The 23436-nt window shown below is 36.1% G+C and overlaps 2 protein-coding genes across 15 annotated transcripts in view; both read left to right on the top strand.

The window, feature by feature from the left end:
- The window catches only part of LOC108011801 (protein nutcracker), a 108270-nt gene that overhangs the window by 53001 nt on the left and 31833 nt on the right, over positions 1-23436 (top strand). The window contains exon 1 of one of the 14 annotated variants that reach the window (XM_036815975.3): positions 5318-6077. The exons of the other annotated variants lie outside the window; for them this stretch is intronic. Within the exon in view, the coding sequence (XP_036671870.1) occupies positions 6041-6077 (37 nt within the window). The 5' untranslated portion in view covers positions 5318-6040. Of the gene's footprint in view, positions 1-5317; positions 6078-23436 lie in introns of those variants that run through there. 14 annotated transcript variants of the gene reach the window in all.
- On the top strand, positions 10755-12898 carry ppk27 (pickpocket 27). The gene is made up of 3 exons (XM_017077032.4): positions 10755-12027; positions 12096-12278; positions 12344-12898. The coding sequence occupies exons 1-3, from the start codon at positions 11058-11060 to the stop codon at positions 12460-12462; spliced, it is 1272 nt and encodes a 423-aa protein (XP_016932521.4). The 5' UTR covers positions 10755-11057; the 3' UTR covers positions 12463-12898.

Below are 23436 nucleotides of genomic sequence, written 5' to 3'. Positions count from 1 at the left end.
GGTATACAAAAGGAAAATGGGATTAAAAATCAGGTTTCTGGCGGTTATTACTCATACGTAGTGTAGTCCCCATTTTTCTTTGATTTTTATAAGCTCTAAAAAGGGATTATAAATTTTAAGGAAATTAAGGAAAACTATTTCAGAATAAAAAGAACAAAATTAAAAAATTTTTTTTGATAATATTCCAATAAAAAATAAGTTAATAATAACATTATGGTAATATTTTTTAATCATTATTTTATTTTATTTTTTATTATTAATTACCAACATAAGTCTTTTTGAGAACTGTAAGATTTTTTGAGGAAATTCTGAGTTAGATAGGTAGATTTTCGGAACTTGGGGCTTCCACATGAAAAATGTCCACTTAAGGTGATGAATATAAATGTTTTTATGGTCTGGCTTAAGGAAGGACACCCTAGTGTCCCTTTACAGGGTGTTGCCTTTTGGAATCCCCTTGGGCGGCACCCCTGTTCCATTTTAGCCCCCTTTTCCCAGCAATACGCATTGCCACGCCATAAATTGCGCTCGCCTGCACGTCAGGAAGTCGTTGGAGCTGTCGAAAAAGGGGGGCGAAAAGGGGGGTTGGGAAATTCTACAAAAAAAAATGTAAAGGGGGGCAGACAGGGGCGTGCGGTAAACTTTAATTTTCCGCCATTCCACTTTCGGTTGACTGTTCGCTCACATTACGCATACGCAGCGTTGACGGTTGGGAAAAGTGTTGCCTGCCATTGGGCGGTTCTCTCTCTCTCAGTTTCTCTGCATTTCTCTCTTTCTCCTTCCTTATTTCTCTCCCTTTGTTTTCCTTTCTCACCGCTCTCTGGATATATCCTTATTTTTCTCTCCTTGTTCATTGTTTTGCATTGTTTTTAAAATTCTTGGTTTTAAAAGGCTTATCAGTTTGGTTTTTGAATGTCAAACCATAGAAATTTCTAATAAATATTAAATGGGATGGCTTTTATATACTTTAATATTTTTAAAAATTTTTTCTTAAACCAGTATCATGAGGATTTCCTGCTCTTTAAATATTTGCAACCATTTTTCCCCCATGGCGAGGTCGACCACCTTTTCCTGTTTGTTTTCCCATTGCATCCCTGCTGTGCATCAGTGTGTGTCCGTGTGAAGAGTCTGTATGCGAGTGTATGTGTGTTTTAATATCAAAATCATTTGACTAACAAATTGCCATTTATATACCATTTTTTTCTTGATTTTCTATAATGTCTTTTTTTACTTATCCACTGATGAATCATCTTAAGCTTAAGTTGTTCGACTTTGTGTTATAGTGTCAGTCATCAAACTGATAGTCATCCTCGCTGAGAAAAACAATTTTCAGTCATTGTTGGGCTAGGTCACGCACTTTGTAACGAGAGTGCGCCGTACAGTGAACACTCATCCTGCGTCCACGGGGCGTCTAATTCCTGTTGCTCTCTTATTTTTTGTATTTTCCCCGCTGGGGACTTACCTAAGTGAGTTATGGCCATTAGTTTCATTTTTATGGCCCAGTGCTTAGAGTTAATGACCACTGAAAGAAAAATGAAAGTTTGCTTAAATAGATAAGGGTATATTGAACTACCAGCGCAGAGATATCGGCTTAACAAATGGAGATATGTGCTTATATATAGGTAAATAATTTATTATAGAGCATTTGTCTTGCCACGGCGTTATCAAATTTCAAATTATAACCATATAAAGTTTGTATTTAAATGAGGCTTTCATTGTGAAATTTGAGAGGGTCTTTAAGAACGTTTATTTTAATACATAACAAATGGAAAAGTCCACAATTTTGTTTTACAAGTAGTAGGAAAAACCCCTATAGAACTGATATATTATCAAGTTAAATATTTGCACAACGCAACTGCAAACAAAAAGTAAGAAATCACATAGGCTAAAGGAGGCATACATACAATTTATGATACAATGTTTGCTTTGGTCTTATAATGTGTGATAAAATATTTGCTTAGAGAGAAATGTATAATTTATTATACAATATTTACTTTTGCCATTCCCATACCGCTCTGCCACCAATCTCCGCATTTTAATCTAATAAAGACTCTCTTCTTGTTTTGGCTCTTTCCTAAAGTGAAATCTCATTAGAACCGCATAGTCGCAGATAAGCTACATATATATCTTCTATATATAGTGTACACAATACCTAATTGAGTCAGCCTGATAATGCAATTATAGAGGGCCAAAGAAGGTGGAGTGTGTGTGAAGATTTCTACTGTCTTGTATTAAAGTGAAATTGACAATGCCCGTAATCTATGCCGGTTATTTAATATTAGTCTCGTTTCTTTTTTTTTTAAGTTGTAGAGATAACTTATCAAAGGTGTTAAAAAATTCCAGGGGAAATGATTGGCTTTGAAATAATCGTTAAAAATTGTAAAAGTCGCTGGGAAATTTCCCTTACCCATTATAATATTTTAAAAATATTTTTAGCAAATACAAAAGCTAATAAAAATTTTCAGTTCATATAAAATAGGTATTTTAAAAAATTTAAGCTTACCCAATCGTATCAGCATTTATGTAGGTCGAAATGTGTTATACTTTTTTATTCCACCTCATGATAATTGAAATCGGCGAACCAGAAAAACCCTAAATACATATTTACTATAGAGTTTCCCCAACGGTTTGACTCAAATTTTCCAGACATTCCACCTGTATGTGGTTTATTTTATTTATTATTTGCTTTGGCTGACCGGCTCATTAGTTGAGGTCACCTGATGAATGAATTCGTTTCAATTTGTTTACCCTCCCAGCGGACGAACAATATCTCTCTATTATAATGAAAATTAATGTGCAAAGTCGCCAGCGCTAAATCGATTTTCATTCACAGCTGTGTTTTGTTTGTATGCGAATTTAATTTGGCTAATTAAAATCCAGAAAAAAATTCTGGACTAGGGGGCCAAGTCAATATAGTCTAATCGGGGTGACCAAATAGAGACGTGTTTCGACCACTCCCATTTTCATATATACATCTATATATTTTTTTTTGGTTGCATGTCCGACGCTCGTAATTCCGACATTTGGATATCCGGTTCCTGTCTACCAGACAACACATGCAAATGACTAAACAGGGTTCGCTTTCGCATTTTTCTAGCCATTACTTTAGAGCTTTTCCTCTGTTGTATTTCCACTTTTCCAGCGAGTGGGTGGCCGTAGCTAATTTGTTGTTCAAATTTATATTTCTCAGGATATATATACAAGTATTTGGGCCGGCTCGACCCTCGAGCTCATTAATTAGGAAATTCTTTTCGCCGTTTTTCCGATTTATTGTTTTCGCATTCCCCCAGTGTAAACATTTTGCCAAAGGCAGAGCCAAAGAGCAAATGGGCGAAAAACAAACTGAACAACACACAAAAATCTTTCTGTTTTTCATTTTTCATTTCACATTTATACACTTTTGTTTTTTGGGGATAGGGTGTTTATTTGGAAAATGCTGGATAACTGGTAAGGTATAAATAATGTTGGATGTTTTTGATATAAGATTTATTTTGATGAAGGAGAATACACCTAAATATTTTGAGTAATAATAACATTTTCAACTAAATTTAAAAGGGTGTTTTGATATCAATTATTTCAAAATATGGTATTTGAGTTCTTAAATATTTTTATATATTTTAAGAACTTGCCTTTATCGGTGTTCGATAGCCATTATTTCAAAATATGGTATTTTATTTCTCGAATCATTTCATATATTTAAAGAACCTGCCCTTATCAACTGAACTTCCCTAAAAGCTCTGAAAAGGTTGGCAAAGTTTAATCTTTCATTTTCTTTTTTAGATTTTAAGGGTGTTTTGAATTCGTTTTCCCACTTCCAATTTCACTTCCTCCACTTGCTACTCATCTCGCATTTCGCCATCTTCGCTCCAGAGATGGCAACAATTTCGAGATACATTTTTAAAGGCGCCATAAAAGTCGAATGATGACAATGTCAATGTCTTGCCCCCCGTTCCCCCTGAAATTTTTCACCTCTGAAAGCATCGGGCATGTGCTACTGACCTCCAGCCGGGGCCATAAAATCCACACTGCGACGAGAGGCGAGATATGGAAGAGATATGGGTACCAGAATGTGGGCGCCATCAATTATAATTCTCGCGCGCAAAAAATTCACTTTTATGGTGGCGTATACTTGTTGTGGTCGGTTGGTCGTTCGTCCGTTGATTTCCCATGTTTGTTTCGTTGTTGCTGCAGGCTGAGTTGTCTGTGTGTTTAATTATGAACAATTGGCTGGCGAGAAATTTGTCTCACTGCAACTTCCGGTATTTCATTTCTCATTTTTCAAGCTTATTTGTTCTCAGAACCCCATTGAATGAATTGCCATTACCAATTACCCGCAGTTTGAATTGAAATCTTTGTGGGTGGATTTTTCGATCAATGCAGTCAGAGTTTTTCCGCCCTGTGGCTATTTACTTTTTTATACATACATACGTATATATGCTTTTCATTTCTGGCATCGGCCCGTGCCTGTCGCATTGGCTTTCGGATAATCTTTATCAATTTGGGCCACTGACAGTTTCTCAGCTAGTGTTTTTGTTTGTGTCTGCCGCTTATTTATGGACAATGGGCTGCTTGTTTAAGCAAATATGGCCACAATTCAGGCCAGTGGCTTTCAAGTGGGTGGCATTGCCATTTTAAAGTTTCTACGGAAATTTAAACCATATGTAAAGTGGTCAAGAGTGTTTTCGAGGGCCCCTAGTTGATTGCGTAAACTGTTTTTTCTTTGTGTTTATAAAATAGATTAGAATGTGTGATGGAATAAGCAAATTAAACAATTTATCTCAACCAAATAGTCGGGTTTTTTTCTTAAAAAGAGCGTTTTAAAAGAAATTCCTACGGGATCTTGAAGAATTCGCGTTTAAGGAAAGGCGATGAAATACATCTGCAATATGCTTAAATATTTTAATGATTTGAAATCAATGACATTTATTTATTGTGAGTTTATTAACCAATTTAAACTGTAGGCTCTGACGCATTTTGATCCCCCTGCTAAAAATAAATACGATTTCCGAGTAAATGCTCCTGCTATTCGTCTCTTTCATCATAAAGTCATACAATTTATCAACCCCAATATATAATTTCCCAAACCGAAATGCAAGCACAAAAAGCTTTTACAGCTTCCTTAAATGTTTATGATTAATTTCACATAATTATTAATAACAATTTTAATTGGTTCCTGCTGGTGTGTCAGAGATACTCTTTTGTGATATTATAAATTAAAATCCAACAAACACAAAACGACATCAACTGCACAATCAAGTAAAATAAATATTTTATAAATAATATAAAATATAACAAACGCACAATTGACAAAAGCGCAACAAAAAGGCGGGGAGATATGAAACATCAACGAGTGAAATCATCGAGAATGAGTAAATTTTCCACAATCATCGCACAAAGATAATTCCGAGAGGGGAGAGCCAAATAAGGAAAGGCAATCAGAGAGGCAAGACCAAAAGCAACGCAACATAAGAAACCCAAACCAATTTTAAGTGATAATCAATACAACTTATAAACCAAAAAGAGAGCAAAAAGCAAGGCGATATCAAATTGGAAAGGCTTTATTAGCTATAGAGAACAACACCAATCAACTACCAAACACCAAAATCAACAACTAGAACAATGTGATAAAGTCAAGTGTAAATCAAAGTTTGTGCGTGTATCATGCTTGATGTACGGTGTGCAATAATAAATAAAAGTTTCTTGGGGCTTATTGCATAAATTCCCGTTAACCGTTAAGAGTGATAAGGTCCGACGCTAAGGCCCCATAAACCCAGATTGCGTACTAAATAATACATGGCCGAAAAGACAGTGAGCTGCGAAACAGCAAAAGATTAACTTTATTCCCATAACTGCCATTTTCAACTCACTTTTCCCAATGTCGTTCACTTTTCCAAGACTCGAAAATCCACAACTACAAATACAACAACCCCAACAAAATCATCAATAACAACAACCTCAAGGAATCGAAAATAAATTCGAAAGGATAGGAAGTTAATTGGGAGACAAGCGAATCAGCTTGAAGGGCGACATCAAAGCCTCGCTGATGATGGGCTACATCATGGGTTGTGCTTGTTTCAAAGGTAGGAACCAATCACGTGTTGAGTACGAGTATGTGAATACATAGAAAAAAACGAAATATCTTAAACTGATATAATATATTTAAGTAAAGTAAAAATATTTTTTATCTTTTTAGTCACTTTTATATTATAAATTATAAATCACCTGATGTGTAAATATATATTACAAATGATTCGAATTTACTTCCAACTAAAAACACACGGTTTTGAAAAGTTGTTGCCATCAAATATATTGTTGCATACTTTCAAACACACTTTGAAATGATTTTTTTTTTTAACAACAATTTTACTTGGCTTTATGTTTCTTAAACCTATTAAAAAAATTTTTAAACCCAAAGCAAAATGCTCATAGCAGTATAAATATAGTACATATATTTTTAAAACATCTGCTCTTGAAAAGGTTTTACCATCAAATATATTGTTGCATACTTTCAGACACCTTTTTAAATGATTTGAATCCACCAACAATTTAACATAGCTTTATATTTCTGAAACCTACAAATTAAAAAAAAAATTTTAAACCAGAGCATATTCAGAGCATTATTCACAGTAGTAAAAATATAGTATTCAGTATAAGTCTTGTTTCACCTTTTAAAAGGCTATTTTTGTTTACCAGTGTAATTTGTAATGTGAAGTGTATGCAAATGAGTATGTGAATTGCATGGCAAAGTGGTAAAATGTGAAATATTTCCGAGAGATAAATAATGAGTGTGTTGGTACTCAGAAATTAATTGATGGCTTATATCAGTTAGTTTCATAAATTTAAACTTAAATTAAATTTTTTAATATATTTGAAAACCGAATGGAGTTTTTATTAATTGAAATACTGAAAGTTTTACGATAACTTATAGTAAACGTTTTTTTACCTCAATGAAAAGTTTTGCCTTTTCATCTTCAAAAGTTTTTACAAAATATTGTGTGTTTCTTATAAAGTTTAAAAGTTTGTTTACAAAAGTTCCAGACTAATTTAAGAAAAGTTTATAGAAGTTGTTTTGTGTTGGCTGGCAATTCTAAAGTATTCTCCAGTCGATCCCCTTTCCACTAAATGCATTCCAACTGTCAATCGCCAACCTGTCAACACCCACAATTTTCCCACCTCACTCGTTCGGTTTTTCCTTCCGCTCATTAGGCGGCTCTCAAAGAAAAATCTCTGGCACAAAAAAAGATTCGTAGCTTGAGGCTTTCTTGTCACGCTTTTCGGTTTTTCTCGCATCCTGCTGCACACGCATTTTCGCATTTTTCTATGCAACGTCACCGACGACGTCACAAAAGCGGAAATGAGAGCCTGCGCTCTGCATCCTGCGCTCTCTTATCCTTATTTTCCTCTCTCTCACTGTTAAGTCGACTCTTCTTAACACTCACTTAACAGTCATTTATAGCACTTTTTATAGCACCTTTGATATTTTTGTTTTTTGTGCATTTCGCATGGCGATTTTCTCGTGTGTTTTTTTGTTTTCCGCTGCTTTTCATGGTTTTCCATGGATTTTACTACTTTTTTTCTTTTGTGACCCTGTGTGTGTAAATTACTCGATAGCCTTTTGAGTGCAATGTGATTGTTATGTTGCCTTTTGCACTTTCCTTGCTGTTCTCCCTTCTAGCCGAATGTTTGTGGATTTTTCGGGGGTATAAAGCCTCAGTCCTTGAGTTTGTTTATCTGCTTAGATTGGGATATGAAAGGTATATAACGTATACGAGGCGGTGGCTTGATTTGTTTAGGGGTGAAGTGCACTCTTTGTTTACCTTGCGGTTCGCTAGTTTAACCTGATTGTCAGTCAAGTTGAGCCTTGATTGCACTTTATTTCATCGGTTGATCGGCTGTTAGTTTGGGGTTAATCCTAATTGATTGTTAACCTTTGTAGACTGGGAAAAATAAGTAATTACTTAGAAGAAAGTGTATGAAGTAGTTACTGGAAAAAGCACATAAATTAATAAGGAATTGGTGAAATATTATACTTTAATGCTTAAATGTGTTATTTCTACTGCTGAGTACAATTTAACTTCCTTATAAAGTGTTTTAAAATAAATTCCTTTAAATTTTTATATTAAAGGGACTTCCAATTATTTTGGATATTAGTTTTTAGGTACTGCCCCCTACTCTCCCACTTATTTGTGCTGAAATATTTGGAGTATTTGTATTTTATTTTTAACACCTGGAATTCGAAATTCTTTGTGAAAGGTTAGCATTCTCTAACCAGCTCGTTTGAGGCATTTCCTGTGACCTGCCAAGGCGGGGAATGCCTTTGGGCACTTAGCAGCCTCCTTTGGCTCGTTCTATACCCCATTTCTCCACCTTTATCACTCTGCTTTCTCCCCGTAAGCTGTTCTTTGCTTTTGCATTCCATAAGCCACAAAGTATGAGTAAGCACTTAACCCTTTTCTTTGCCCGCTGCTTTCTCTGTAACCCCTTTCTCCACTCGCTCTCTCCGGCTCTCTTGCATTCCTGACACGCATTGCAAGTCTAACCTTTCACATTTATGCGTTGCACACGCCCATTTACCGCCCACTTTTTTCTCTTCTAGTTAGTTTTATTCAATTTTTACGCTATTTTTACTGATGCAATTTTACAGCGGAAGCGAGGAAATCGAGACAACCGTAGAGAAAGTGAGAGAAGAGGAGAAGGGTTTGGGAGAACGTGAGAAATGGGTTTCGAAGGGGGTAAGGAAGGGGTGCAGGGGAGGCTGCCTAAGTGCTTCACCCATTAAAGTATGCAATCATTTTGCGGTTACTTGCCCTTGTCTTCCTGCCTCTTGAATCACCCCTTAGCCACCGCATATCTTCTCCAGTTTCCTTAACCCTTTTCCCCCCGTTAGCAATTTCCCCGCGTTTACTGCTGCATAAATTCGCCTCTGGCATTCGCCTTTAACCACTTTGCTAATCCGTCCTAAGGTCGCGAGTTTCTTGACAGGATTAATCATTTCCAAGGTGTTTTATCAGCTGTAGTATTTAATTGGCTACCGGCTTAAATGTTTTAAGTCTATCTATCAATCTATTCCATTATAATACATTGATTTCTAATGATTGGCTTGCCTACATCCAACTTATCACAAACTGCAGTATTTTATTGACTACCTGTTATAATGTTTTTAAATTCCCTTTTAAATAATTGTGAGTTACATTCAATATATTATATTATAATCATTGATTTCTAATGATTGACTTGCCAACATCCGAAAAAAAAATTATCTCTAAACGAAATGTAAAAAAAATCGAAGTTCGCGAGGTTTTTGACAGGATTAACCACTTCCCTTGCAGTATTTTATTGACTACTTGTTTTAAGGCTTCTAAATGCCATTTTAAATAATTGTGAGTTACAATCAATATATTCCATTATAATACATTGATTTCTAATGATTGACTTGCCTAAATCCAAAAACAAAAATGTTCCCCAAACGAAATGGAATAAATAATCGTTTTCATCTTTGACATTTGTTCCATATTTTTTGGTTTGCCTTCTCTGTGGGCCAAGTTCATTCATAAACAAATTAGTGGAATTTCTTTGGTCTCGTTTTGCTTCTTCATTCAAGTCTATGCCCCCACAATTAAATCGAAAACACAACGTGTTTTCCCCCCTTAATATCTCAAACCCCTCTCACCTCTAAGTGGAACACCCGTAGAAGCTACGTATAAATAAATAAATAAACAAGCGTTTAATTGAACCGGAAATTATTGTGTGTGGGTTGTGTATGTGCGGCTGCTGCTTCTTCTTCATTCAGTGCATTGGTGTGGGTGTGAGTGTGTTTCTTATTGGAATTTGTTGTTCACTTTTATTTAGTTTTATCCCACAGATGTTGTTGTTTGTTCGCATTGCGTTTTAGCTCTTCAACTTGTTTGCCCAGTTGGTTTATCATGGTTAGAAAGAGAGGGGTGTATCTAGGGAGTGAAAGAGACGGGGAGGGGGGGCTAGAGAAGATTTCCCGCATTGGGGCAACAAAAATATATACATGTTCCCTGATTAGTTTTATTCTCGGTTTTGGTAACAAGTGCCAGAGATTTAAGCTGAAATGGGATTATGTAGAAAAGTTTTTGGAATATTTATTGTATCACTTTAAGGGGTTGTCTTACAATTGAAGCTTATCTAAAAGTTTATGTTCGAGTAATATGGGTCAACTTTCAGCTTTATTGCGCATTGAAGTAATCTTTTTTTATTGCTCATATTTTGTCTTAGTCTTCGGGTGAAATATATTAATTAAATTTAGTAATTATGTGAAGATAACTAGTTATTTTTTATGCAATGATTAATATTTCTTAACGTTCATACTAAATATATTTTCTTATATAAAATTTTCACGGAAGAATTTATACATCTCTATAAAGTTTTAATAAAACCAAAGATTGGCTTTAATCGAAATCAAGCAGATTAATAAAATCAAGTCGCCATAAAACAATAAATACTTTTAAATTTTACAAATATTTTATTAATATTTTATCTACAAATGTCTGTACTGATTGATTAAAATAAGATTCTAAAAATCAAATCGACAAGCCATCACTTACAATGAGTAATTTTTTAAACATATTTTTTGTTTTTAAAATTAATTGAATTACCTGCTAAGCAGTTAAGTCATCAAGTAAACATTAAAAGAACTTTACACAGAATTTAGCATTCAACGTTTACATTCGGAATTGGGATTCCCCTACTGAATCCCATTAATATTCAACCCCTCGCATTAGCGTGATATTTTCCATTTCCTTGTGTGGGTGTGTATCCGTGTTTTGTGTATCTTGCAGCACTTTCTGGTAAATTACAGTTGACAGTCGTTGCATGTTCGACTTACGATACTCGACAGTTGCCATTTCCATTAATGGCTACTCAGCCACGCCCCCTACTTGTTGAATTAAATATAATTTGACATTATTTATTTGACTGGAGAAATTCGACAAGCTATCTGCATTGAATAATCGGGTATCTCAAGACCATAATTACCCATCCAAAGGACTATAAAATATCCTGAAGACTGCGAAGAACACTCTAGTACCGTCAAAATGTCTCGAATTGTGGCAGCTTTCAATAAAACAGTGGTGGAATATTTTCGAGAAACAAGTCTCAATGGTTTCGGCCTGCTTTACTTTATAAGAAAACGCCGAATTCAGAGAGTCTTCTGGTTTTTGTTTATTAGCGTTGGCATTTTTTTTGCTAGCTATATAGTGTTTTTAATGATTGTGGAATTTCTCAGCTTTTCATCTATAGCAGATCTCTCGGAAGTAAAGGTTTTAGAAGAGGAAATGAACTATCCCGAGCTACAACTATGTAGTGGCTACAGATTTAGTCGCAGGAAAATGCTCAGCTATGCACATGATTTAGTTTATTCTCATACTATCAAATCTCAGGATTTTTGGCTGAAGGAATTGTCATTGCTCACGGGATATTTTGATCCTTTATCTGTGAAACCAGATGAGGTATTCCACATAAATTCCTTATTGCAAAAAGAGAATATTAGTTCACTTTTATTAGGCTTAACTCCTGCCTGTGAATCTTTAATACTTAAATGTAAAACTAATCGTAAGGCTGTTAATTGTTCACAGTTATTTACACTAAAAGCTTATAGTCAAGGCAATTGTTGTGTTTTAAATAAGAAAAATCTCACAGGAGAACTCACACTTTTTCTGGATTCCTCACAAGAAGATGCATATCCTTTAATGGAAAATTTGCCAGGCTTTAGTTTACATGTTCCAAGTTGGCTGGGTAGAATTAGCATTAACCCTGGTGAAAAAGCAGCTATACAAATAGAAGTTATGGAGCTTCAGGGAAATGCTCAATTAAAAGAGTACGCCATAGAAGAACGAGGTTGTTATTTTCCTCAAGAGGGTGAAAGTAGGGAAAAGTGCCTCGATGAGTGTAGAATAAAAGCCACGCTAATTAATTGCCAGTGTGTGCCATATCCATTTGAGTTAAGTAAGGAAAACTTTAAGCATTGCACTTTGGAGAATATAACTTGTTTGCAGTCGGTAGAGGGTGAGTTGGGAATATTTTCCAGCTTAAATAAGTCTTTTAAATACTTTAATTCTTATACGAAATCCCAGGAAACTGGTCACCAGCTCAGTGTCCCCAATGTCTGCCGCTCTGCAATCAATTGTGCTATAGATTAAACAAACAAATCCTGGGATATTTGCATCCTTGGAGAAGCGAATTGAATTTTAAATTTAAAACTCCACGTCGACAGCTGTACACAACAAATATACTCTACCATTGGTACCAGATGTTGTGTGAGTTTATTTAACTCTTTAAAAAAATACCCATAAATATTTATTTATTTATATTTAATAACAAGCCAACATTGGAGGCGTTCTGGGCGTTTGCATTGGCTGCTCTTTCATCAGTGGCTTCGAGTTGATCTACTTCATGGTCTTTCGTTTCTGGTCAAACTATCTTCGGCAGCCCGATATTTAATTAAGTTAAATGTTGCACATACGCCATGGGGGCAAATTCGTTGTGATTTATCTCGGTGACAACGTGCGAGCGACAGGGTCGCATTAATCTTGATGACTTGAATTGTAACTGAGGCGAAATAAATGAGTGAAAAAAGGGGAAAGGAAATGTGGGGGATGTTTGGGAGGTGGGTTCTCTGGCTGTTGTGGGTGGGCCTTAGCTGGAGTGTGCCGATCATCAAGGTTAAGTGGTCTGCTGAGCCCGCTTTTCATCGTCTCGGCTTGTTCGCAGTTCGTCGCCTGGGGGGCCACTTGATGACTACTGAGCGGCAACAAAAAGATACAGCAAAAATGTATCTCCTTGTATATGAACTGAAAAAAATATAAAACAAATAAATAACATAAATATAAAATAAATAAATCATAAAACAAATACCTAGAATATAAAGCTTATTGAAAAAATACCATTTTAAAACCGTAAAAATATACCAATGTTTTTTTTTAGTTAAAAAAGTAGCTAAGTTTCTTTAACCAGAAGTTTAAAACACGTTGTAGAACAAATTCCCCTTACAGTATCTTCTTGAATATTTTTTTTCTCAGTGAATTTGTATGAATGTGAATACTTTTCTTAAGTGCACTTCAGCGTGCGTTTTGCTGTATTGATTTTTTCTGAACCGACTTGTCAACTTTTGAATAATAAAATTTTTATTTCTTTCATTGCAGGTGAGTTTTCCCAAGAAAATGGTGCATCGACTTTCCATAGCGTAAGTTTTATAACGTTTAAAATTTAAATTTTCAAAAACCTAGTTAACAGAGAATGTTACTGGACAGCCGAGTAACAGGTGAAAGCTTTAAAAAGCTGTTTTGAGTAAGAAAATTAGCTAAGAACCATTTTCTTGAAAAAGCTTTGGGAAAAAGCTTTTCCTTATAGGTCCTAACCCGTGTTAAAAAAGTATAATTTTTATGAACCTCCATCGGTTATCACAAATCATGTTCAATCAATTGAAATGTAAGACAGAGGACCTTAAGTCAAAAAACTCAAGCTATGAATTACCAAATATCTGGTGATAAAAACAGCAATCTAAGCATTGAAGTAAAATATCTAGAAGCTAGAAACACACCCATTTAATAGCCTTCGGGGGGCAAGAAAACATTGAGCAAGGCGAACGTCTCCATTAATTTTAAAACCGCCAACTTATCAGGGCAGCGGCGTCATGGTCCTAAGTGATTTCCCCAGCTTCGTTGATTTACGGGGGAAAAGTAGCAGCGGATATCTGCTCTATATTACACACATAGAGCCACTAAACGCCAGGACATGCGATGCCATGTCCTTCACCTTCCCTCTATCGCCTCCAAAAAAAGCAAAAAAAAAAGAAGCGAAAAAAATTTATACATAAATATCTCCAAGCGGAGAAACCTTCGGCATTCCTTTTAAAGTATTCCGTATGCGGCGGCGGCTTGTCCTGACATTATTATTTTTTATTCCCCTCATTTTATATTTTTTGCCCGCCGCCTGATGATGAGCCTCTGATCAAAGGCATTCCAGGCTGACTTTTCCGGGCAACAGTTTTCGGGGAAAATTCAATTGGTGCAGCTTAATGTCATATTACACTCATTTCGAGTTGTTCGATTTGGCGGTAACTAATTTTGGATATTTGAGAGGTTCCAAAGGTTGGGTTTGGATGCTGTGAAAATAGCTCTACGTGTTTAATGGAAAAGTTCGGTGATTTAGTGATTTAAGATTTTCTTAAACATTCGGTTAACAATTTTAAATGCACAAAATTTTTAAACAAACCTTGTAAGGAGCTGTTAGTTTTTCACATCTTTAATAAGAACAGATCTATTTAAAAATGCATTTTACAATTCATAATTCATAAAGTTGCTGTTTCTTAAAGATTGCTCAACAAAGTCTTACTTAAAATTAAGCTTTTATAAATGATTTACTTAAGTGCTAGCAAATAAATAGTAGATGACTTCTTATTCAGCTAGATAAAGTATCTCGAAACAAAATTTTAGTTAGTTTGCAAATTGAAGGTGTGAAAAACTAGTTTAATTTCTTTAAAACTGGACATTGTTGCCATTAGCAACATGTGCGAATGTATTTCTGTGTGGGTGGCAGAAGGAAAGTTTTCATTGCAAACTTGAAATGAAATTGGTTCAAATTAAACATTTCGAACAGCTTAAACTTGTGTCTCAAATTGCCTGCCATTGTTCGCCGTCCGACAAACTCCGATCGGATGTGGGCTCCAAGGACATTTAGGCAGAATTCCCAACCCAAAAAGCAAACCAATCCAACCCAAAGCAACCCCCTTTCTCAACAGAATCCTGCATCGATGTTGACTGTCTCATTTGCATAATTCTAATATGGAACATTTTTGGCCACCAGCTCCCTGAACTGTCCACCTACACACACACACGCGTATATACTCACATCCTGGCCAGGAGATTTGCATAAATAAAAGCGTAGTTGTGCCTCCATGTCGTCCTTGTCAACGTAAATTACGGCTATTTGATTTCGGCAATTACAACGCATTTTTGTGCAACAATTTTCCGGCGCTTTCCACACCCGTCACCCCCCAGATTACCCCCTCCTGATTTATATACCTATTTTTTCTGGCAGGGCAATTTCAATTTAAGCTGCTCTCACTCAGCTTCGACATGTCCGCTGTGTGTGTGTCGGCCAAGTTAATTATGAGCTTATCCTTGGACTTGTCTGCAGTCGACTATATTTATTGTCGCTGTGTTCTGTCTGCAGGACTTCCTCTGTGATTTTCCTCATTGTTCGCGGATATTTTCCTGCAACCAAGTCGCAGCAATTTGGCTGTAGTCCCAAAAAAAAAGTAGAAAAAAAACCGTACAAGGTAGACAACCTTGGCCATGAGAATGACTTTCAATTTATCTATTTACCCAAGCCAAGTTGCCGACTTGTTTTTTTTTTTTTTGGTACTATTTGCATTTTGCGGGCGGAAAATGAGAATGAAAATGATTATCATTTGTTTTCGTTAAGTTGGCTAAAACCAAACTGTCCAGAGCCAACAAGTTGTGGCAGCTCATAAAAATGAATTACGTGCGACGGTCCCAAGGATTCTGTCTGTAGTTTATCTAAGCTTTTCCATCTGCCTTTTCCTAGGACTTTTCCTAGATTTCCGGGGGATAAGTTTGTGGCGGTGCTTTTGGGTATAGGGAGAAGAGCATATTCACGGTCCCCTGTGACATGGGACTATTTTGTTGTGGTTTAAAGGAATGCAAATTGAATTTGCTGGGGTAAATTTATGTATGAGCAAATTTGGAAAATATACGCATGATTTAAGAGCCATACAGGATGTGAGTTGTAAGAAAGGTATTACCATATTTTTCGCATCAATTTATGCAAGGGAGTTATTACTAACATATGTTATATATAATATAATATTAGTTAAAGTATAAAAATCAAAAGAATTATTTTAAATATTTAACTTGAAGTATTGCTGCCTTGCTGATTAATCTTCTCTTCCTAAAATGAAAATCTTTTATTAAAGTTGTTCAATGAATTGGAAAAATTAAATATGCCAAAGTGGTTTGCGAATTTCAAATTCTCCTTTGGCAAACCACTTGAAACGTTCCGTCCAATTACAAAAAATAATTCAAAATAATTTATATCGATTTTGGTGAAGAGCTCTCCCGTTTTTATTCGCCCCCTAACGACTATTTGCATCAATCCCTCCTTTGCGATTTACATGATTTTCCTTTGCCGACTTTCCAATCCGCTTTTCATCCGCTTTTCCCCCGCTCCCCTTGACCATTGTGTAAGTCCCGTGGTCTTATGCAAATGCTTTCAGGGACGAGAGTCCTCTCAATCGCGGAGGGATTCCTGTCGTCCTGTCCGTTCAATCAAAGTTGACATTGCCTGGCGGGAACATCCAGGACTCGATATGTTCATCCCTGTCATTGTCATTTTCATTTTCATTTTGTGAGCCTGAGTGTGGGTGTTTTAAAGCGATTTTACTTATGCAACGGCATGTGCTCGCTGAGCCGAGTTCTTTACTGAATTTCGCATGCAAATTTTGCACGTGCCTTCATCTTTGTCTGCATTTAATTATTAAAATTTAATTTGGCCAATTCTCCGGCTTGCTTCGTCCTTTCTTTTTTTACTTGCAACCCCAAAATCAAGGTGGAAACTACTCTAAAATTGAGGACAGCCTCTCGATTCTTTTGTCTACCAAGCAAACAACCTGTTTGCATCCTTTAAAGCAAAAAAAAATCTAAAATATGACCCGAAATAGTTTCCATTTCTTTTTTTAGAGGAGAATGGCACATCATTGTTATTCCTGTTGCTCTTCTCTTTTGGGTGATAAATTTTTGATAACTTGCGTCACTGGCATTTTTAATGCAAAAGGGAGAATTTTCATTTTCCTAAGAGAGCCGGAGAAAGTTTTAAGAGAGGAAAAAGCTTTCCGATTTTCCCAGCACGTGCCGTTTTGTCGGCGAAAAGCGAATTCAAGTTCAAGTCGCACAACATTGAAAGCCAAGTTCACAGGCTCCAAGGCTCCCTCGCCCTCTCTCTTTCTATCCGTGTCATGCTCTCTCTTTCTCTGCCGCTGACTATGTATTTTTGTGATTATGTAAGCAGTTTCTGTTTTGTTCCAGCTAAATGTCCTTTGTTTTTCTTTTGCTACAATAATGGTAACAGACTATTATGAAAAAATAAATATATTGATATTTTTTGCAAGAATTCTGGAATGTATTTTTAAATTTCAATAGTGGGTCATAAAATAATGTGCATATTGCAATATTTTAAAAGTTGGCAGTAAATTCTATTACCAGGATTTAATTTTGATTTGATTTTTTGAGGAAGCAAAAATTATTCAATGTTCTATATTTTTATAAAATATTTAATCAACCATTCGAAACTTTAAAAAAGGAGTATAAACTCTTTTAAAAAGCCAGTTCAACTTGCTAGTTTTTCGCCAACAGTTGTTTATCTTTGCTGTTTTTCTTTTTTTATTTTTGTTTGCGCCCCAAAAATTTCAATTGCATTTTCTGGTATTTATTTTTAATTTTCCTTGGCATTTTGCTCGATGCTGGCAGCCATCCTTTTTGTGATTCCTCACCAGCTATCTGTTGTTTGTTGTGTTTTTCTCTTTTGGCCTTCTTTTGGCCGCTTTTTCCCCCATTTCCCCCTTTTATTTCCCTTGTCAATGGGCACAACAAAGCGGAAGGACGCCCGCCGCCATAGTTTTCACCGTCTCTTTCTTCGTTCCAGCTGGCTGTCTCTTTCGAACCACCTCTACCCGTCTCTTTCCGTGTTTTTTGGCATCCATTGCGTGGCTGCCTCACATATCTTAGCTTCTATAGCATCTATTGCTTCGTGGTAGCATCCATAAACTGGTGTAAACTTGTGTTTCCTATACCAACTAGTTGGCATTGGTTTGTTTTTCCCCCATATATATATAATATATATTTTTTTTGGGAAAGAGGGATAGAAGGAAAGTCTTTCCCTTGTTGCGCATTCGAGATGAAGTCTGATTTTCCCCCTGGGGACCTTCAACATATTCCTGGCCTTGATTAGCTCTCGGTTTCGCCCTGGAGATTGCTGGGAATTTCAATTCAAATCACTCTACCACTCGTTTATATTTAGCCCCAATGTTTAACCTTGTGGGCACAGGCACACTTCCTTTTCGGCGTGTCACTATTGTGGGTTTTTGCCCGTAGCCAGATGACAATGATGGAGCCTGGCATTGATGGTGTAAGGACCAATGGACCAAAGGGACGGAGACAGAGGGGATAGAGGGGCCAGAAGGAAGGACACGGCCAAGGACGCGCCAGGAAATGAGAAGGGCGACACTCAGTGGCATCGAGTTATGACTTTGAAGTGTTTGCTCATCAACGCGAAAGTTATCTCTGCGACACTTTTGCCCAACTTCAATCGTTTGCTTTTGAATCCCCCGGCATTTGGAAGTCTTACGAATGAAATGCACCTTTAGGGGCATTTATTTGGAAGAATAGATAATTGCGTATATTTGGAACTTTACAAATTAAAAGAAAGTTAGATTTAAGGGCATTGTTTTGTTTTAGAAACACTAAAATATAATTTTAGGTGTCTAAAAGTATGCAGTGATTAAAGAATACTCGTCTTTTTGGGTTTTAAATATTTTGTTGCATACTTTTGGACACCAAAAAATACATTTAAATATATGAAAGCCCTAGTGATGTGTTCACCCCTATAAAAGATCACTATTTTATATCGATGAAATAAAAAGGATTTTGGGTCCTTCAAATAGTATTCTATTTATCTATAGATAGAGATGTTTTATGTTAAGTAGGTCAGTACTATGCATATCCTTATACATCCTTCCAAATCTTATTTAATACTAAGCGTGGCATAGTTTGTGTTACTTTACTTTATGAAAATACCCCGTAGTTTAGTTCATTGCGTTGCCTGTTAATGACTTGAAGTTGGGCTCTTTTAATTTGCTGCTTGTCTGCCACATGCCATTCGGCATTAATTTGCTTCAGCCTCCAATTTTCCCGCACTTTCCCGCTCATTTGTGTTTTCTTCTGCTTTTGGGCTCACTTAATTACAATAATTCATCAACTTGTTTTCGCTCTATAGAAATCCAACCATGCTCCTCCAAGTTGATTAAATTCATGTTGCCTTTGTTTTCCCTCTGCTTTTGAGATGTTCAGATCCTGGGGACTTAATATCAAAAGTGTGGTTTATTATTTGGTTTGGTTTATGGTCTCTCCTTCGGGTGCATGTGCAACAGGCAAACACGAGCATAAATTTATGGCCCTGACCATGGCAATTGCATTGACGCACACGCAAAGCCCCCTTTCTGCATTTTCCGTTTTTCCCTCGACGGCTAGCCGCAAAACTCCTGATGATTCCAATCAGACTGTGGGCGTGCATTAATGAAGGGGAAATGGGAAAATGGGGGGGCGAGGAAATTCAAGGGAAAGCGTGGCGAAAATGGGGAGTGGACAGGACAACAGGCTTCGAGCCGGGCCAACAAACATGGCATAAACAAAACACTCACACACGCACACACCCACCCAAAATTATAGCCAATGAGAGCGGGAAAGAGAAAATGCAGCGAGAGTTGGGAAAAGCTTTTCCTGGCCAAGAGAAAATGCGATAGCTTTTGCTGCTCTTTTAACAAACCATAATGTGCTCAGTGATGCTCATTTTTTGCTTAGCAAACTAATAAAAAAGGTTTAAGTTGTAATAAATTGTATAGTATTAAAGAAAAAAAACTTATTATTGTGTAAGGCATTTTAAAATATATGCATTTTTAGAGCTTTAATATTAGAATTAGGTAAGCTATTCCAAAATGTATTATACTTAAAGAAAATGTGTTGATGTGTTCAAAATATTTTATTAATCATAATATGCTAAAATAAAAATCGAACGTGAAACTATTTTTAAACCATTTTACAAAATGTACCTTTCTTTTAAAATCTGTAAAATAAGTATCATAAAGAAAATCCTTTTTTATGTTTTGAAGATCTATTGTCATTTAATTATGAACAAAAGTTATAAGTCACTATTTTTAAACTTTTTAAATGTAAAGATCCGATGAGGAGTAAGGCTTCAATGTACCTTAAAATTCTACCACTAATTATAAACATTTCTTACCATGATCTTCTGAAGAAACACTTTGTCTTATCCACTTTTGAAGAGCTTTAAAAATTCTTCAGAATTGTTAGGTGGCCCCCAAAGTGATATATGCCTCCCATAATAAAAACCGAACTTCTTTCTTCCATAACTTTTTTATTTGAATTCAGGCCTGCAACAATGAGATTATGCAAACGGCCAACTAAAACGACAGGTTTAATTACGAAACTTTGTCGCATCGGTTAAATTATGCAAGGAAAGGAAAGGGGATTGCGAGGTGTCATTAATAATTGCTTTATGTGGCCATAACGTGGCTAATTGACGGGGCAACTCTTTCTTGGCCAACTAAGAGAACTTTGGGATGATGGGCACCACTTTTCCCCAGTGGGTTCAACCACCAGAAAAGCTCTCTCTGCGCCGCTTATCAGTGGGCGATGCTGCTGCTCTGGTGGCTCGAATCTGGATGCTCGATTCTCGATTCTCGAAATTCTTGGGTGGTTGGACGACGACTTGTGTGGTTTTGGTCGCTGCTCGTCGCTCGTCGCTTTTCGCGCGGCGCTGCGATGTCATGAAAAACATTTGAACGGCTTCCGTGGGCCATCAGTTTGTTGGCAATTCTCGAGCCCGTCGGAACACAAGAAAATTAGATTTGGAAAAAAATACCATATTCCAAAATTAGAAAGAATCAAAAATATCCCAGTCAAAAAAGCCAAAACAAAAGACACACTCAACAACCAAAGTTTATCAATCCAAAAGCCAAACAAATTGTGATGTGATACGAGGCGAATAATTAACGCGTCTTTTGAGTTTTTCCCTATTTTCCTTGATACCTTTTCGGTTATTTTTGGGTAATCTTTTTATGTTCAGCCGTTTTCGAAAAATTTTTATGAGCTGTTAAACGTATTTATTATCGAGTGTTTTCCTCTGTGTGTTTGTGCGCGAAGTTCATTTAAAATTTTTATGCTTTTGGCCATTTATGCGCGCTGCTTTTTATGTGCTCAGAGAAATCAACAACAAAATCATAAATAAATATTTTTGGCCGTGAATGAAATTGAAAATTGCTCACGACGTACGCAAAAATACACACATATGTAGAGATTTCAGAACTAAGTGGATCCATTAATTTTTTGAAATTAAACCAGAAGTGCATTGACTTTGGCACGGCGGCAGACAAAATACAAAGTCAAGGTGTTATATTGTTAACTCTTGTTATTATTGGCACTAAATGTTTATGTGCATTTAAATGTGCGTGTGCGAAATGCATTTTATTTAACGAATTTATTGGCAATACCAAGGCGCTAGCAGCAACGAAATAATCAACAGAAACATATTTAAATATTGCAATTTTTGTGTGTGCTTGCGTAAATAAATTAATATTGTAAGAATAAATTGAGGGAAAACACAGAAACGATTGAAAAAGCTGATTCTCCTATTATTTGCCAAACATTAAATGCATTTGTTTTAATTCAATGCAAACAAAGTGGGCAATTAAAATTGAAATACAAATTATTGGTAATGGCATTTTATCATCATCATTTATTACGATTCTTAACGAGTAAATAAACAATAAATAAGCAATGGGTTGGAAAAGTGAATTACATTATAAATTGAAATTAAGGTTATTTTCAGTTTGATGTCTTAACTTATAAACATTTAATAAATAAAACAAACCAAAAATAATGGTACTAGCTAAAATCCGATTATATTTTTCTTTCTCCAAGCCCTTTAAGGAGAAAATAAATTAATCCTCTGGGCAAAAGGCAATTAGGCTCCTCACACAGCTCACTATCTAAATTAATTGGTTAAATTACTACAAATTGCTGTTTCTATTGCTATTCTCTACTATCCATTCTAATCACATCAGCAAAATTACCTCAAACAATTCTATGCAAACAAATTGCTATAAATAAAACCAATGTTTAGGCAAAATAACTAGAAGGGAATCTTGTGCAAATATTTGAGAATCAGCTTCACACAAACACACAATCTACCAGCCACGCCCATTCGAATAGCTATTATAAGTTTCATTTGCAACTAAGAAAGTAAATTACCGAAAATTTCAATTCGATTGATGCCAAAATAAACAAAACACAAGGCGGCGGTGGCAGAAAGCAATTCAATTCACATGAGGATTTCCATAGATGGAAAAAGTTTGGCAATTAGAGTGGGTAGGATAAAGTTGGTGGATACGCTGATATGGAAGATAAGATGATGGGAGGCGTAGAGGAAATTGAAGTGGAAAATGGTTATACACTTTGGCCAACTTTATCATTATCCAGGGGACGGCCACTCAAATTATAATTTACTGGCCTTAAGCTGAACTTTTCAGACTTTTTGCTTGTTGATGTTTTTGGGGTTTTTTTCGTGTACACAGAAAATATTTATAGTATTAACATCTTAGAAAACTTTTTTATATTTATATATTCAATATCTTTAAAATTTAAGGATCTTACAAAAGTTTTAGTTTTTCAAAGCATTAAAATCTTTAAAAATCACTTGATACTTTTTAATGAACCAGTTTAACAGTGTACACTTTTGTATATTTTCCCTAACAAGATAGTACGCACCTGAGAGCGAAATTTGACCCGTGTATCTGCGAGATACATAAATAATAATACCCTGGGTTAGCGAAGGCGGACCAGCTGGGTTAACTGAAGCAAATGGCCATCGATATGGATGCCATTTGCTGAAGTATCCTTGAGGGAGAAAAACCAGTGGGGGGGGATGGAAAAGCTAAGGCTAAGCAGGCTTATTTGCTGTGCTGGCCCCTACGATTTTACCACCCCATCCTTCGGGCTTACGTGACTTTTGTGCCATGTGCCAGTGGTCCAACCATAATTCTTCCATTTTCTCTGGATCTCAGGGTGCAAGTGAAATTAATGAAGCAGTTCATCCGACACTGAATTGATTGGCTTATTACGCTGGCAACTTGAGTAGAAATAGAAATTGGAATTTCACTTTCACTTTCATTCATTTCCTGTCGTTTCGCAGACAACAACGATTTTTTGTGCTTCTTTTGGATAAGTGCTGCGATGACAGGACATTTCTTTTGGCTTGCATGCCCCATTTATCCGCTGTCTTCCGCATTTTTCGATAGGGAAACAAACATATGGGGAGCTTCTCATAATTGAATTCCCATCAAACCGCAAATAACATCAAAATTACATTATTTGCTCTCGCAGTATTACTTTTTTTTTATTTTTTGTTTCCAGGCTCTTAATTGCGAAACATTTCCGATATTTCAGTCACGTTCGAGTGCTATCAATATGCCACGTCAATGCCTCAATATTCGCCATCAATGGCAACTTTTTGCCACCAGCCTGCCTCAACATTTCAGCTGCCAATGCCATTAATTTTTGGTTTTCCTTTTTTTTCACAAACACACATTTACATAATATCACA

Source organism: Drosophila suzukii, chromosome 3 (assembly GCF_043229965.1).
Source record: "Drosophila suzukii chromosome 3, CBGP_Dsuzu_IsoJpt1.0, whole genome shotgun sequence".
NCBI classification, from domain to species: Eukaryota; Metazoa; Arthropoda; class Insecta; order Diptera; family Drosophilidae; genus Drosophila; species Drosophila suzukii.
The sequence above is the reverse complement of the archived record's forward strand: the minus strand, read 5'-3'. Positions and strand labels throughout refer to the sequence as shown.

What these genes read in the sequence shown, in the direction of transcription:
- ppk27 (XM_017077032.4), top strand. Translation starts at nt 11,058, where the DNA reads ATGTCTCGAATTGTGGCAGCTTTCAATAAAACAGTGGTGGAATATTTT. An exon ending in TTGTTTGCAGTCGGTAGAGG is followed by an intron (nt 12,028 to 12,095) that starts GTGAGTTGGGAA and finishes ACGAAATCCCAG; the next exon opens with GAAACTGGTCACCAGCTCAG. An exon ending in CCATTGGTACCAGATGTTGT is followed by an intron (nt 12,279 to 12,343) that starts GTGAGTTTATTT and finishes TTTAATAACAAG; the next exon opens with CCAACATTGGAGGCGTTCTG.